Here is a 16,523-nt window from a genome sequence, read left to right as displayed (position 1 = left end):
ACCAATATCTATTACTATTTCCAGAGCTGTATTTTCCATCTTGTCACATAATATTTACCTCACATCACATGGAAACAATATTCTTAATTTTCCGAGGTAAACTCTAGCTGGTGTCTTCTTCCAGAAGGGTCTGGTTTTAAAACCATGTAGTCATCAGTAATTAGTCCAGCTGCAGGGGACCCTTCCGTGCCAGTATTCCACACACGTGCACATGGGCACACGCCATCCACATGCCACCCACATACCAAATGGAACTGTCCTCACAGCTGTTCATGTGCTGGGCATGTGCCCTCCCTCCATGATGCTTAGTATACAGAAAGATCCATATAGTTCACTGTAGAGCTTTCGGAGTATCTGTCAGGGAGGCAGTCATTAACATTCTTCAGTCACTAGGTCTCACCTCATGTTCAGAGAGTTCATCTACTCTCTGAAGCACCTAGTTTATCCATCCACTAAAGTGACTGTAGTGTCGTGTAGAAACCACTAGGTGGCGGCATGTTTTCCTCAGATCAGTGATTTGTAACTATGTCCCTGCTGGTTCTGTGCCTGCTGGCATTAAGCACCATATAAAGTGGACAGATCAAAGCTTGCTGAATCTAAATAATGTTAAAACTGTTTATATAGCCTTCGAGTTGATGTACCATTATAGAGTGCCATTACCATATGGGTTACGGATTTCTTCACTGCTCCTATCTTTACTATGGAGTGTGCCTGAGGAAGAAAGTACTTATTTAGCTGATTTCACTTGGCACCTGTGAGACCTTTCCTCCTTTTATCCAGGGTTAGAGTGTGCATGGGGGAAGGTTTTTTTCCCCTTAATTGTAGGCCTGATACAGGAATAATTATTTATTTATTAGTAATTATTCCTTTGGAGTATTTTCTTTCTGTGGCTTAAATTCTTCAATAATTTTTGTTATCTAGAAAAGAAGCTATATCTTCTTGTCAAGAACAGATGGATACTTTCCAAGTCCTTGTTAAGTCATTGAAGTCATGGATAAAAGAAACAACGGAACAAGTTCCCATTGTGCAGCCTTCTTTTGGTGCAGAGGATTTAGGAAAATCTTTGGAAGAAACTAAGGTGAATCTACTACTAATCTACTAATTTCTCCTTTGCCTGTGTGAGTAATGAGAGGTTAAAAGACTGTTAGTGCTTTCCTTTGATCCAGTATCACATAAGTTAGATCCCCATTTATCTTCAGTATATTTTGATGATATTTGGAAATCATGACATGGCTGTAATCTTTTTGAGGAAGAAAACAAATTTTGAGTTAATTTGATTTTTAAAAGAGATGTATTAGTGAGTTGTTGACTGTTCCAGTACCCAAGTTTTCTCCCCCACCAAATGTCTACTTACTTGCAGTGATTTTTTTAATATAATTTCTCATAACGTTATGTAAAAGATCCTGCTCTTCAACTGAGCATTTAACTCTAGCTCGGCTGTATCACTGGAACCAGTATTTGAAGGTAGAAGTTATTTGACTCTCTAGGACAGATACTGTACAAGTCTTTAGACATCTGATTCAAATCATAAAACTTAGGACCAGTTATGGCAATTTTCCCACTCCAAGTTAGTGGAGATGTATGTTAAAAATTCATTGAAATTTTGATGATTAAAACTCACTATTAAATAGAATTCCGAATTCCCCCTTTTTTTTTTTTTTTAATCGTTTCTAGTACATTTCTTCTTGTAGCTTGGCTGGTACCAAGTACAGTTTTCAGACTGACAGTTGACAGTTACTTTGGAACCCATGGCAGCTAGAAAGAGCCTGACATCCACTGTGGCTAGGAGCAGAATGTAGGATGGACCATATCCCACTTCTCACCGCTAACAGTGTTAACAGTCACCTGGGCTGTTGGAACACCTAGGCATGGTGCCTTTTTTTCTATCCACTCCCCCATGAATCAGGACCCACAGTCATCACTGCTTTAAGATATGTTTAAGAAATTGAATTATAATGTGTAACTTTGAAAATATTATGAAGATTGAAAAATATCGTATTTTTATATCTCAAGAAATTACAAGAAAAGTGGAGTTTAAAAACACCAGAGATTCAGAAAGTAAACAACAGTGGGATCTCACTATGTAACCTAATCAGCGCTGTGACTACCCCCGCAAAGGCGATAGCAGCAGTGAAATCAGGTATGTGCCTTGTTTGCATCCATGGCAGACCCCCTAAGAACGGGTCCACCCATGTAACTTCTGTTTCCCTTAGTTTTTAAATTAATGTGTAAAAAACCTCAGAAATACAAGGCGAGAGTGACAAGAAAGATGGCATCTGTACATGCCCTAAAAATATGTTCCACGCATGGAAAAGTATCTGTACTAGTCAAATTTCAAATCCCTCTTATGGCTCACTTTCGTAGAGCCTACAGTTAAAATGTAGCCAAATTAATATGTAAGAATAAGGAGCATTATATTGGGGAAGAGGAAAGATCAGATTCCAATTTGTTTTCTACCTTAATTTATGGAGATGACTCAAATTCTACCGAAATATTTGATAAATGAGCCCGGTCTCCTGGGAAAGGAGAGGTGAGGGAAGGAAGCAGCTCTTTTCTATAGAGTGGATCTCTCTATTTTTAAAAATCCCCATCTACCTTATTTTCTACACGGTTCCCAAAGAAAACAATTATATAATGTGTGAGCCAGCATATCTAAATTGTAGTCATGATTGAGCCACTCAACAGAGGTGGAGAGTCATGTATAAGTAATGATTCTAAAATTAGTTTAAGTTGTGGATATGGTTTTAAGTTTAAAACATATTTATATTGTTAATATCAGGGTTGATTGTTTTTTTTTTTTAAATCCAAGAATAGACAGAGGCAGATCTCGTATCTTTACTCTGAGAGTCTCTGAGTACCCTCTGTGGTTTTTCTGCTCCGCCCAGCCCCCCAGCTGCCCCTATTGTGAGACTGATGTTCCAGCTGGGCCTCTTGCAACCATTTATTCCGCTCTATTAACCCCATTTCAGAGTGTACTCATATTATATATGGCGTGATGATCTCTCCTTTCTCTTCTAATCAGATTTCCTGAAATGTCAAGTGTTTTGTTTTTTTTTTAAGAAAAGGAATTCTATTGTGTTTTTAGTTCTTCAAGTCCACTTTATATTTGCAATAAGTAAGAAGTTTTGTTTTGTTTTTCCTACTCTTGATAACTACAAGCACAGTAGGAAACAGTCTGGATTCAGGATATTTTCACTTTCGACTGAAATGCCAATATATGTGACTTTTTTTTTTTTAAAGAGACAAAATTTAGATTAAGATTCAGATATTTATTCCTGTTTTAAACTTGTTCCCGTGTGGCTAGTTTTGGGAAATGTCTTTGTGTTTTATAGATAGGTAGCCAATGCATACTTGCCTGAGAAAGTCTAATTGAGTTTTTTAATACTCCGCTTATGAAAAAGGAACCAAGGCTAGATGTTTATATAATTAAAGAGGAGTACTAATTACTACTTACTTGAGTAGTTCCTATTTGCTAGGCAATCAGTTAACGGTCTTTAATACCCACAGTGGTCTCACAAGTTAGGTATTATTTTCCCCACCAGTGTGGTGGGGTGGTGATTAATTTGTCCACTCAGCTAGTAATTAGTGGGGCTGGGATTTAAATTCAGGTGAGTCATACACCAAAGCCCAGGCATTCCTAACCACTGTGCTCTTCTCTCTCTGTGTTGACATAATGTGGGTTTTAGTAACAGGGTTTGTTTGTTTTACTTTTAACTTTTCACGTCTCTGTACCTCATTCTGCTTCCATTAAACCCATAATAACACTGTGGAACTGTCCCAGACAATTTTCAAGTCCTTAAATAAGGGTTTGTCTGTCAGTCATTTATGCTTCATGCAGCACACACAGCAAGCAACTTTTGAGCTTCAAGGACTTTATTACTAAAAATAGCAATAAAGCAATTTTATCACAAAATTGTTTTTTAATTAATACTTGATGAATGTATATAATCTAAACTTATTAAACTCTAATGTTTAAGGTGATCATGCTACTATGAAGAATGAATTTTATATAGTGGAAAGGATCTGTAAATTTTGGACCTTCGTTTGATTTAGAAATTGAATCAATATTTTATATTTTCAAGTAGAAATAACATTTTTAAATGATTTTCATTTATGGGGTTTGATTTAATGCCATCTGCTATTAATGTGTAGAAATACTGTAGAAACCTGTGACTACTTCAGTGTTAATATTTTTGCAGGTGGAGTAATATTAAATGGTGAAGGAACAGCCACAGATACTCAAGATATTTTGTCAAATAAAGGTGAATAGTAACTTAAGTTCTTACTGATTACAGTAACTTTGGTTTTGGTTTTTTCTGTTTTGAGAGAAAATCTTTTTAGAGATGAACAGTAGTTATATTGAAATGTCAATCTTGAGTTAAAATGATAATATTTTTTAAAATAAATTTATTTTTAAAAATCCCCATCTACTTTATTTTCTACACGGTTCCCAAAGAAAACAATTATATAATGTGTTAGCCAGCATATCTAAATTGTAGTCATGATTGAGCCACTCAGCAGAGGTGGAGAGGAAAAGGAACCAAGGCTAGATGTTTAGGGAGAGGACAGAGGGAGAGGGAGAGAATCTCAGGCAGAGTCTACATCGAGCGTGGAGCCCGTCTCGGGGTTTGACCCCATGGCCCCGAGATCATGACCTGAGCTGAAATCAAGAGTCAGACACTTAACCGACCCAGGAGCCCCTAAAATGAAATTATTTAATATCATAGTCATTTCTTCATAAATATGCTTATCACACATTCCGTGCAATTTTGTTCATCTCAAGTTAGTGAAATCTGGTAGTTTGGTTTGGTATTTGGTTACGTTTCCTTCTTTTTGGTCAAGTAATTTAAGATATTTTGTCACTTGGAATAACATTTTTTGAGCTATTTTCTTGAGTTTGATTCCTAAGGAATGAATACATAGCATTTCACGGTTTTGGTTTCCCATTCCATTGAAAATCTCTTTTTCATTTCGCTTGTATTATGCAGTGTACCGAAATCATTGGTTATTAAAAATAAGATAGTTCTAAAAATTCTCTTAGAATTTTTAACCCTTTAGTTCTAAAAATTCTGTGACTTTTATCATAGTAGGCTTCATATGGACAGAATAGAAGGGAATATCATGTAAAGCAGACTTTTATTTCTAGAGCTTTACTCTAAACGTCGTAAAAATGTGTCCGTCTGATTTTATTCTACTTTTTTACTTCTAGGATTAACATCCATTAAGAAGGATATGACTGACATAAGCCATGGCTATGAAGATCTTGGCCTTTTACTTAAGGACAAAATAGCTGAGCTGAATACCAAACTGTCCAAATTGCAAAAGGCTCAGGAAGAATCCAGCGCAATGATGCAGTGGCTCCAGAGGATGAACAAGACTGCGGCCAAGTGGCACCAGGCCCCGACACCTACAGATACCGAAGCCGTGAAGACTCAGGTGGAGCAGAATAAGGTATGTTCTGGGGATCCATTTACCGAAGACCTGAACAGATGAGCGTCCAGATGTGAGGCCTGGTGGTCAGGACCCGTGTTCTGTTTTCCAGCTCTGTAACCTTCACATTATTTGCCCGTTTTGTTTAATGTGCCTTTCTGTAGAAAGTGATGATAACAGTCAACCTGTTTTACACACACATACATGATAAAGATGAGTGAACTGTTGGGGGTAAGCACCTTTGCCACCTTTATTTATTTTCCTAAAGATTTTATTTTTAAATACTCTCTACGCCCAACGTGGGGCTCAAACCCACAGCCCTGAGTTCAAGAGTCACATGCTCCACTGACTGAGCCAGCCAGGCGCCCCAACTCTGCCACCTTTAAATCAGATTAAATCTGAGATTTTAACCAGTCAACTATTGGAAAAGATTTATTTAGGTGTATTGGGGATTTGTTCTGTCCAACATAAAATAGGGTAGCTCACACTTTCCCTTTCTTTAATAGATGGCATTTCTTTCTCCAACTGTCAGGATTGGGGAAATGACTTTACATTGTGACAACGATGGCAGAAATGTCTATCTATATTTGAATTCTATAACATGTTATCGAGAAAAGTGTTGATTCACTAGTAGATTCTCAGACCGGGCAGCCTTTATCAAGACTGGTTCTTTTATCAGTTACATAGTATTGATGTCATCTTCCTTTTTTCCAAAAGAATTTGTTTGAGAATAATAGGAAATTCTTCCTAGCTACTGAGGACGAGAGTCATTTTCTCCCTGGCTGTAGTGTTCCTCTTTGGGATTCCTTTATCAGAGGGTTGAAGACTGCTTGAGAAGAGGAAAGGAGAATAATTAACTGCTGAATTTTGGTCCCTCACCCACTTCTGCGCTCCACAGTGGATATTTTCATCTACTGTCATTGTGTTTTTGGCTTCTGATGTTGACATACTGTAACAGAGTTTTTTCCCCCTTGTTTAGTCGTTTGAGGCAGAACTGAAGCAAAATGTAAACAAAGTGCAGGAGTTGAAAGACAAATTGACAGAGCTGTTGGAGGAGAACCCAGACACTCCTGAGGCCCCCAAATGGAAACAGATGTTGACAGAAATTGGTATGTCATGTCACTTATCCCAGAGTCTATGAATAGAAAGAAGCAAAATCATTTTTAAGTCAGGCTTTATCAGAAAAAATGTATCCACCAGCCTCATTTATTTTTGAATCTGCTTTAATGTTTCATGTTTAAGATGTTGCATACTGAAAAGTGTCATTTCAAATTATATTGTGCTGGGACTGGGCATATCTTGTATTTTTCTTGCTAAACACCGTAACTAATTATTTTTATGAAGAGGGTAGATAGTAGTGAATAAAACGCTATGCGTTGAGTACTGTGTTTTCATAATTTTTTACTTGATTTTTGGTGTTTTCATTTTTTATGCTTTGTTATATTTTAATTTAAATATTCCTTTTATATATATATTTTTTTGTCTGGGAAAGGTAAGCTCCCTTATCCTCCCTGGAGTTGCTTCTGGGACTTATTTGGCCCCTGCTTTATGTTCTTCTCTTCCCGTCAGGGTTAAGAAGCAGTTCCCCACAGAAGTCTGGTGGTTTCCATTCTTCATCCAGAGTTATCCTCCCATCTCCATCCTGTCCCTATATAAACTATTTCTCATAAATACAGAATTTTCTTCACAAGTCCTTTCAGCTTATCACCCCTTCCCATCATTATAATGATATGGGAAATGCGTGTAAGACAATGGTACTTATTTTCCCTAATTCATAGTATTGTTTGGAGAATTCAATGAGTTAATGTGGGTACAGCTCAGACAGACTGTACCTGGCACATAGTAAGTGCTGCGTGTTTACTATGATTATAATAAGAGTTACTTTACTTTCAATTGTTCCATTATGTTGAGCTAAATATTGTCCTTCCATTAGAGTCAGATATGCTCTGATAAATTTGCAAATTGGTAAATATGTTATAGTTCGAGAAAAGGTTATCATAAGGAAACTTAATATTCAAAGGTATAGTTATTCCAACCATAGACTCCTGTTGCATTATAATTAATTTGTCCCTAATTCAGTGGCTTTCACTTGGAATAATCAGAATTACTTGGGACAGTATTATCAGGGTATTTTAGAGTAGGGATGAGAGTGAGGAATGTGTATTTCAAAAAAAGCTTCCTGATAAGATTTTGATATTTCTCCCTCTTCATTCATTATTTGAATTGCATTATTTTATTGTTAGATTGTGTTTGACTAGAACATGCCCTAGAGAATGATGTCCTTAGGTAATGTTTCAGGGGTTGGGTTCTATTAAAAGCAGCCATTTACTGTATTGTGCTAGATGAAAAAAATCTGTCAGATCAACTAATCACGCCCATCAGTAATTGTGTATTGAGTGACCAAATATTCAAATGCTGGTCAATAACTCTTGGCTTCAGGGAGCATGCTGTCTTAAGGGTGGAAACAGCAGGAAAGGCTTCCTAGCAGAGGCATAAGGTCTGGTGGAATTGTGACAGAAGGATAGAGCTGGGATATATGGAGAGGAAGTAGAGTGTGTTAGGTAAGGACGGGTAGAAGCAGAAGCCTGTTTGGATGTTAACGGTAGGATCAACAGGACTAGATTAGATCAGAGGTTTCATCTCAGGGTGAAGGTCAGGGTCCAGACCTTCTAATATTACTAGACTAGGGCCAGTTTTGTGGGAGGCCTTGAATGTGAGGTGGAAGTCTTCATATTTTATCATCTAGGTGGTGAGAAGTTATTGAAGGATATGAGCACAGCAGCGACATATTTAAGTGATTGTTTTAGGGAAATTATTTTAGAACCAAATGGGTTGCAGCTGAGAAACACTAATTACAAGGAAACCAGTGAGAAGACTAGTAGTGTAGGACTATAGTTCTCAAAGGTGTGCTCCGGGGAGCAACAGCATCCGTATCACCTGGGAACTTTCTAGAAATGCAAAATTTCAGGCCCCACTTCAGACCTATTGAATCAGAAAGGGGATGGGGCCCAGCAACCTGTGTTAATCCCTCTGGGTGATTCTAATGCAGCTGAAGTTTGAGAACCACTAGTGTAGCCAAAACATGTTGAGGACCAAAATGGAGTTAAGGCACTAGGAATATAAAGGATAGATTTAAGGTTTTATGATCAAGAAGACAGGAGTTAAGAGAGTCATGAAAGAACGTTCTGAATTATTGCACCTCAGTGATATGGGAGAGAGAATAACCTTTCAAAGAAATCTAAAAATCAGGAAAATCCACCAGTTTTGATAGGAATAAAAAGTTGTTTTTTAATGTTTTTAGGGTTGGTGAGATTTCCTAGTGTAACTTTCAAGCAGCTGGTTGTCATTGTGCATGATTTGAACAAGAGACCGGGCATAGATATGCAAATGTGAGAGTCATTTGCCCAGCACTGATCATTGAAGATTTGCTCTTAAAAGAAAGGGTTAATGTTCCTTGTTCTAGTAGGTCAGTTATAGTTGAACAAACAGACTCCAAAGGACTTCTAGAAGGAATGAGGGATCTCTGGATCCTGTTTGCCTTAAGGAATATTCCATATTCTACATTATCTGCTAAGGTCAGATTCAAATTTAGTTTTCAGTTGACACACAGCTCCAGGACCATAACATCTGTATCATCAAATGCAATTAACTCTTAAGATTAGGCTTTAATCAACTGTGTAAGAATAGTTACAAAGACGGAATGATAGCCATTATGTATCATTTTGAGTCATATCCTCCATTCTTCACACAGAGAGTGATGTTAAATGTATAAAAACCAAACACCAGTTTCATCTTTTATCTTTTTCTTTTAGATTCTAAGTGGCAAGAACTCAATCAGTTAACAGTTGATAGACAACAAAAACTGGAAGAATCCTCTAATAATCTAACCCAGTTCCAGACTGTAGAAGCTCAGTTAAAACAGTGGCTTGTGGAAAAAGAACTGATGGTCAGTGTTCTTGGGCCCTTGTCAATTGACCCAAATATGCTAAACACACAGAGGCAGCAGGTGCAGGTGAGTGTTACATGACTTAAGACAAATGTTTTCATTATAAATACATTAGCTTTGGACAGTATGTGCTTAAACTGCCTTGAAGTGTATTTGTAATGCTTCAGATGCCCATAAGACACTGTGCTGAGGTTAGTGGGGAACCCCCAGAGCACCAAAGCCAGGAGGCATCCCAGAACAGTCTCCTGAGCCCATGAGTGGGTCGAGTCCCTTGATCATTTCAGTCATCTTGTGGTTTGTGCAGACCCTTAAAAAGGGCTTTCTTTGAAATATTAATGTGATTGTATAACTAATAACATTTTTATGAGAAGCTGGTATGTGCTTTCTATTGTTTAGAAATTACTCCTTTGAGGTTTTATTCATTTTGATTGTGGTAGAAGATAATGAAACGTGTAAAACTCATGCAATACACTCCTGAGGGGTGGAGAGACAGAATAAAAAGAGAAAGAATAAGAGAAACAGAGGGAACCTTGAACCACAGTGGGTTAGACTAGTTTAATTAGAAAGCAGATGAATCCACAAGAAGAAAAAAAAAATCCCTGAAATGTAAGTCAGAGGTAGTAGAAATGTGGCTCCAGCTGGGTTTCCTTTCATCTAAGTATGGTATCCGGGCAGCACGGCTGGTCCTGTACTTTGAAAATACGAATCAGTCTTGGTCGTAGAGAGTCAACATGTCCTAGGTCATGTATGTTCTTACTCTGAAGAGAATGAAAACAAAAGATATAAATAAATATCTGGGGAGAAATAATTGCCCCTGGTCTTGGGAGTCTCCCTGAGATAGATAAAATGTTGTGCTAACTAAGGGAAATTTCTGGATCACTCATTGTATAATGAGACTCATTGCTGAGCCTGCACATTCTGAGCAACATGATTTATTGGCTCAAATTTTTATAATAGAGACTATAAATGTTAATAAACCTTATATCTTAAAAAAGCCCTTGTAAAATAATGCCCCATGAGTTAATGTATTCTAACAGTGCCATGGCTGTGCACATTTCCTTTGGTGTAAAATGCTATAGAGCATTTAAAATATCCTGCAAAGAGAAAACTGCAAGTGGGAAAATACAGCTTTGGTGTTTGTGTGATATGAACTTGTCCAATAGAAGTGCTTCCCTTCATATGTGAAAATTTGTATGTCAGTTTTAGTTCATTCTGCCCAGACCTCCATATTTACTCTCCCGCTTTTTTCTCTTTGTGGGATGTTATTTTAGACAAAATGTTATCTCTGTGAAGCACCATTGCTCTTTGGGTTAATTTAAGATCATTGTCCTGCCCTTGAAGTAAAAACTAGGACAACAGGAGCTAAAAAAACAAAAGTAAAAACTAGATAGATAAATACCATTTCTGTCTGTCTAGAAAGTTAAAGCTCTATTTTCCATAATTAATCATCCAATAACTTGGGTGTTTATCTACCCTTGTTACCTCTTCACCTTAGATTCTGCTGCAAGAATTTGACACTCGGAAGCCTCAGTATGAACAGCTAACAGCAGCTGGCCGGGGCATTTTGAGCAGACCTGGTGAACACCCTTCTTTCCACGGGATCGTGAAAGAGCAACTGGCGGCTGTGACCCAAAAGTGGGACAGCCTCACAGGACAATTGAGCGACAGATGCGACTGGATCGACCAAGCCATTGTTAAAAGCACACAGTATCAAAGCCTGCTGCGAAGCCTTTCTGATAAACTGAGTGACTTGGATAATAAAATCAGCAGCAGTGTGGCTGTGAGCACACACCCTGAGGCTATGAACCAGCAGTTGGAAGCGGCCCAAAAAATGAAGCAGGAACTAGGGCAGGAAATGAAGCAGATAAAAGTGGCCCAGGCCCTCTGTGAGGATTTGTCAGCACTGGTGAAGGAAGAGTACTTGAAAGCAGAACTTAGTAGGCAACTGGAAGGCATCTTAAAATCATTTAGGGATGTTGAACAAAAAGCAGGTTTGTCTATCTTCTTTGAATACATGTATTTCCCGGAAACGGAGATCATGCCATGCCTCTTTCCAGGCTGTTGCCCGGAATCTGGGACCCTGGAGGGAATCTGCCCTCCTTGAGAGAGCAGAGGAAGGAGGGACCGCTCCCCTGAGCTCAGAGAGTGGTTCTGTGTTCATGAGCAGATGCAGCGGTGGGGGTCACGCCGCACAAATAATGGGCAAAAGTCCACTTAACCATTGAAACGCTGGGTATTTCAAACCGGTCTTTAAAAGATGTCTGTTAATGTTTTTGCCGAGTGACAGTTTCATTGCACCAGAGGAACAGGTGAATACAGTTATTAAAAACGCATCGCGTCCTTTTCTCACCTGCAGTTACACTGCTCCATTCTGTCACGAAAAGCTTTTCTAGAGAAATGTGTGAAAGAGAAGCATTGGGCACTAGGTTCTTCTCTTGCCTGCTGTGGCCCTGATTCTAGACAGATGTGCCCATGGGGGTCTGAGGCGGCAGGCATGAGTTCCTGCACGCGAGGCCAGCCTGCCAAGGAGAGCACATTTGGCTGCTGTTTGTTCTGTTTGAAAAGTAATGCTGAGTGCCTTGCAACTAGTAAATACTCAGTTTATATATTTTTTAATTGATTGGATTTGTTTATTGATCATAACAACCATTTCAGACCTACTCCTTTATTTTGACGGGATATTGATAATATTAGCTATGATGATGATGATGATGATTACTATTATGACCACCGTTATGTGACATGCATTAAGCTAAGAACATTACATGTACTGTCATTTAATTGCCCTGACAGCTTCTATTAATTTTGCCAATTTACACTTGGGGAGATGAGACTCAGAGGTTTAATCGTCCATCCACGGTCTAGCAGCTCTTGTGAGGCTGAGCCAGAACTCGAACCCATGCAGTTCCTCTGTGCTGCTGCGTGGGGCCTTTATGATATGTAAAAACCGCACAAGTGGACAAGTCATTTCCTTTTTAGACAGTTCTGTCCATTTATTTGGTGGTTTTTCTCTTGGCTTTTCGTAAACTAGATTACATTTTGGTGTAAAATAAACATGTCTGTGATTTCATTTTTAGAGAAGCACGTTCAGCACCTTCAGGCAGCCTGTGCGAGCTCTCACCAATTTCAGCAAATGTCCCAAGATTTTCAGGTTTGGCTGGATACAAAGAAAGAAGAGCAAAACAGTGCCCCCCCAATATCAGCGAAACTCGATGTCTTAGAGTCATTAATTAAAGACCAGAAAGACTTTAGTAAAACTCTGTCTGCTCAATCTAGTATTTATGAAAAAACCATTGCAGAAGGTGAAAATCTCTTATTAAAAACACAAGGGTCTGAGAAGGCAGCCTTACAGTCACAACTTAACACAATTAAAACCAATTGGGATGGATTTAATAAGCAGGTGAAAGAACGAGAAGACAAGGTCAGAGATTCACTGGAAAAAGCCCTGAAGTATAAAGAGCACGTAGAGACTCTCCGGCCATGGATAGACAAATGTCAGAATAACCTGGAGGAAATAAAACTCTGCTTGGATCCTGCTGAAACAGAGAATGCTATGGCCAAGTTAAAGTCTCTGCAGAAGGAAATGAACCAACACTTGGGGATGGTAGAACTGCTTAACAACGCAGCCAACAGCTTGCTCAGTGTCTGTGAGGTAGATAAAGAAGTTGTTACAGATGAGAATAAATCACTGATCCAGAAGGTAGACATGGTCACTGAACAGCTTCACAGTAAGAAACTCTGTCTGGAGAACATGGCCCAAAAGTTTAAAGAATTTCAAGAAGTTTCCAAAGAAGCTAAAAGGCAGCTTCAGTGTACAAAGGAACAGCTGGATGTCCATGACTCCTTAGGACCCCAGGCCTACAGTAACAAGTACCTGACCGTGTTGCAGACCCAGCAGAAGGCACTTCAGACCGTGAAGCATCAGGTAGATTTGGTCAGAGGACTTGCCCAGGACCTCGTGGTAGGAGCCTCGGACTCAAAGGGAACCTCTGATATTTTATTACAAGCAGAAACCTTAGCTCAAGAGCATAGTGCACTGAATCAGCAGGTTGATGAAAGGTGTTCGTTCTTGGAAACCAAGCTTCAGGGCATTGGGCATTTCCAGAATACCATCCGAGAGATGTTTTCTCAGTTTGCAGAGTTCGATGATGAACTGGACAGCATGGCCCCAGTGGGGAGAGATGTAGAAACATTGCAAAAGCAGAAGGAGGCTATTAAAGCCTTTCTGAAGAAACTAGAAGCCCTCATAGCCAGCAACGACAATGCTAATAAAACCTGCAAGATGATGCTGGCCATGGAAGAGACTTCGCCTGATCTCGTTGGAATCAAAAGGGACTTGGAAGCTTTAAGCAAACAATGCAACAAGCTACTGGACCGAGCCCAAGCACGAGAAGAGCAGGTTGAAGGGACAATTGGACGTCTTGAAGAATTCTACAGCAAACTGAAGGAATTTTCTACTCTGCTTCAGAAGGCGGAAGAACACGAAGAGTCTCAAGGCCCTGTCGGTATGGAAACAGAGACGATTAACCAACAGCTTGATGTGTTCAAGGTAGGGAATTCTTCATTTTTACTGTTTATTAAAAAATGTTTAAAGAAAATATTTATTTCGTATTTTTATTGTTTTTATTAGAAAAATAACTTATTTTTTATTAAAATAAATTTATAACTGGTACAAAAGGAGTTTGCCTATTTTGTAGAACCTTCTAATAAGGCATGCAGTGTTTGAGCCTGAATGAGCACATTTGGGGGTAATATCCAGGCATGTGGAGTTTTGCAAGCCTCCTGGGGATTTGGGCCCTCAGAGGGTAAGACATGAGATAATATCAAGAGGTCAAAGGGTGCTTGAAAAGTTTTGGGCAAGCCTGAAACTAACATTGTAGGAACTGTTTCTGATGTCATTCACAACTGACATCTGGAGTGAGCAGAGTCATGTTTTAAACTCTGCTGCAGGGTCTAGTCTATCACATAAAAAGCTTGTTCTCTTCTTGTTTGTCTCCCAGCATCTTGTTTAAATGATGAATTATAGTCTTTTCCTCCTCTTTCCCTTTTTATAGTCTTCTTATCCTTCTTAATTTAGTTTCTTTTGTAAACTTTTTCTTCCAAAAGTTCATATTTTAAAGGCAGAATGGAGTTCCGTGTCGTAATCCTGGTTTTATAAAACACAGATCTTGTGCTCATGCTCCAGAGGGTTAGGAATAAAATATTTTTGATTGGACTACAAGTTCTTCAGTGCCAGAAATGTCACTTGATAGCATGGAATGAGGCTTAATAAATGGAACATTACATAAAAATGGTGGGCCACATTCATTGTCACCGGATTTGATCTCATTTATGATAGTGGGGGCAGAAGTTGCATCTCCACAATGGACAAATACAGGTTTGACCCTGCACACAGTGGGTCCTAAATATCAAGAATTTGCTGCATGGGGCCAATATGAATCTTTGGGGTTGGCATGGGTCTTGTTCTATTCACGAGGTATGTTTTACTTTGCAGTAAAGACCGATATGACAGTAAATCCCCACCATTTGCTTATAAAGGATAAAATAAGACCAAGTAAAAGTAGCATTTGCAAAACTAGAAATTGTTTCCCATGAGAAATGAATCAGATGTGCTATCAAATTCTAGGCTGTTATATTTGATGTAGTGTTTTCTTTGCTCATCTTTAATAACATTATTTAGGTGACTGGGTTTTGAAAAATAACTTCTTTTTCTTATTACTATTCCAGTTATTTGTTTATAAAATGCCTTTAAGGCCCAGTTCCTTCAGAGCTTAAAAAGCTGTGATTCTGTATAGGAACTGATTTTTGAAGGTGAAGGAAGTGTTAACCTTAAAGAGTAAAACTGCCAGTTATATTACCAGTAAAAGGTTTATTTGAGAATTACAGCATGGAACAAACAAGCTAGGGCAAAACCATAGGCAAGTCTGGAGAACAAAGGAGAGGAACATTCTTTGATAGAAGAAAGCTGGAAGTTGGGGAGGCTGTTATAAACAAAAAGTCCATGGGAATACACTGGGATCTGAGAGGATAGCGGCTTCTCACTGGCTGAGTTGTGACCGTCTCTCATCGGCTGGACTGTTGTGGGGGTTCCGGAGGAGGAGGTAAGCCTCTCTTCCTTCTGTCTGCGCAGCAATGAAGTGGTTAGTCTCCACTCACAAGCTCAGTCTCTTCCTGTTGGATTTGCAATTGAGGACTGAGTGGGAGGGCATGAGAGCTCCGCCTGCTGAACTTCCCAGTCCCATTTTAGGGAGGTTTCCCTTAATTAATTTTCACAAAGTCTACCATACTGTTCACTTTACTTCCTTAATTAGCCTGTCAAACTTTCCTGTTTCTGGTTTGCAAATTGAGGTTTCACACGAGAGAATTAGAAAAACAAAGTTCTGTGGCAGTGGCTGCCTCAGAGACTTGGGGAGAGCTTGACGAGTGAGTCTCTGGAGTTTTCTGTAGAACCCTGACAAAATTTGAATGCATAAATGACAGTAATCAGTCGCCTTCTTCCTAGTGAAATTAAAGCATGTTCAGTGCCTCTGTGAAACATTATCATTTCTCTGGATTTTCTGTGAATTTGTGTAGAAAAAAAAACTACTTCAAGTACTTGTAAGAAAATGGGCCAAGGTAATAATATTGGTGTCGCTGCTCGTAGAGGCCTCCCTCTTTGTGTTCCCAGTCAAGAGTACAGTGAAAAATGTGGCTCTCTATATGGAGAGTTCTTTTGAAAGTAAGAAAAAGCAAGGTAGGAGGAGTTCTCTCACCGTTGCATCGAAAGTGTTTTGCAAACTGAAAAGCACTAAAGCATCATTACCATTAATGATTACAGAGGTTGTTTTATTTGATTGTGAAGAGAAATAAAGTGGTCATTTCTTCTAAAATAAACCACTTAGCATGCTGCGTTGTCTCTTTTCTGATTACTTTGGAAGGAGTTGATTGATTTTAATGAAATTTAGTAATAAAAAACATCTTGACATAACTTCAGAGTCTTGAGATCCAGTGACTAAAATAAAAGTTTTCAAGCGGACAGATCGTCTGCATTTAATATATTCCAGGACCAGAGGGGAAAAAAATAACAAGAATGTTATTATGGTAAATAAAGATGGTAGCCTACACAATCACTAATTCTATTTATTTGTGTGTGTGTGTATGTTCTAAA

The 16,523-nt window shown here is 38.7% G+C and overlaps 1 protein-coding gene across 28 annotated transcripts in view; it reads left to right on the top strand.

The window, feature by feature from the left end:
• The window catches only part of LOC113261161 (dystonin), a 453,463-nt gene that overhangs the window by 347,291 nt on the left and 89,649 nt on the right, over positions 1–16,523 (top strand). For all 28 annotated transcript variants that reach the window (XM_026507181.4, XM_026507164.4, XM_044387138.3 and 25 more), the window contains 8 exons: positions 922–1,078; positions 2,014–2,140; positions 4,200–4,262; positions 5,210–5,451; positions 6,410–6,539; positions 9,243–9,442; positions 10,872–11,367; positions 12,454–13,925. In XM_026507181.4, coding sequence (XP_026362966.3) covers positions 922–1,078; positions 2,014–2,140; positions 4,200–4,262; positions 5,210–5,451; positions 6,410–6,539; positions 9,243–9,442; positions 10,872–11,367; positions 12,454–13,925 — 2,887 coding nt within the window. The remainder of the gene's footprint in view (positions 1–921; positions 1,079–2,013; positions 2,141–4,199; positions 4,263–5,209; positions 5,452–6,409; positions 6,540–9,242; positions 9,443–10,871; positions 11,368–12,453; positions 13,926–16,523) is intronic.

This window comes from Ursus arctos, unplaced genomic scaffold (assembly GCF_023065955.2).
Source record: "Ursus arctos isolate Adak ecotype North America unplaced genomic scaffold, UrsArc2.0 scaffold_29, whole genome shotgun sequence".
NCBI lineage: Eukaryota > Metazoa > Chordata > Mammalia > Carnivora > Ursidae > Ursus > Ursus arctos.
The sequence above is the reverse complement of the archived record's forward strand: the minus strand, read 5'-3'. Positions and strand labels throughout refer to the sequence as shown.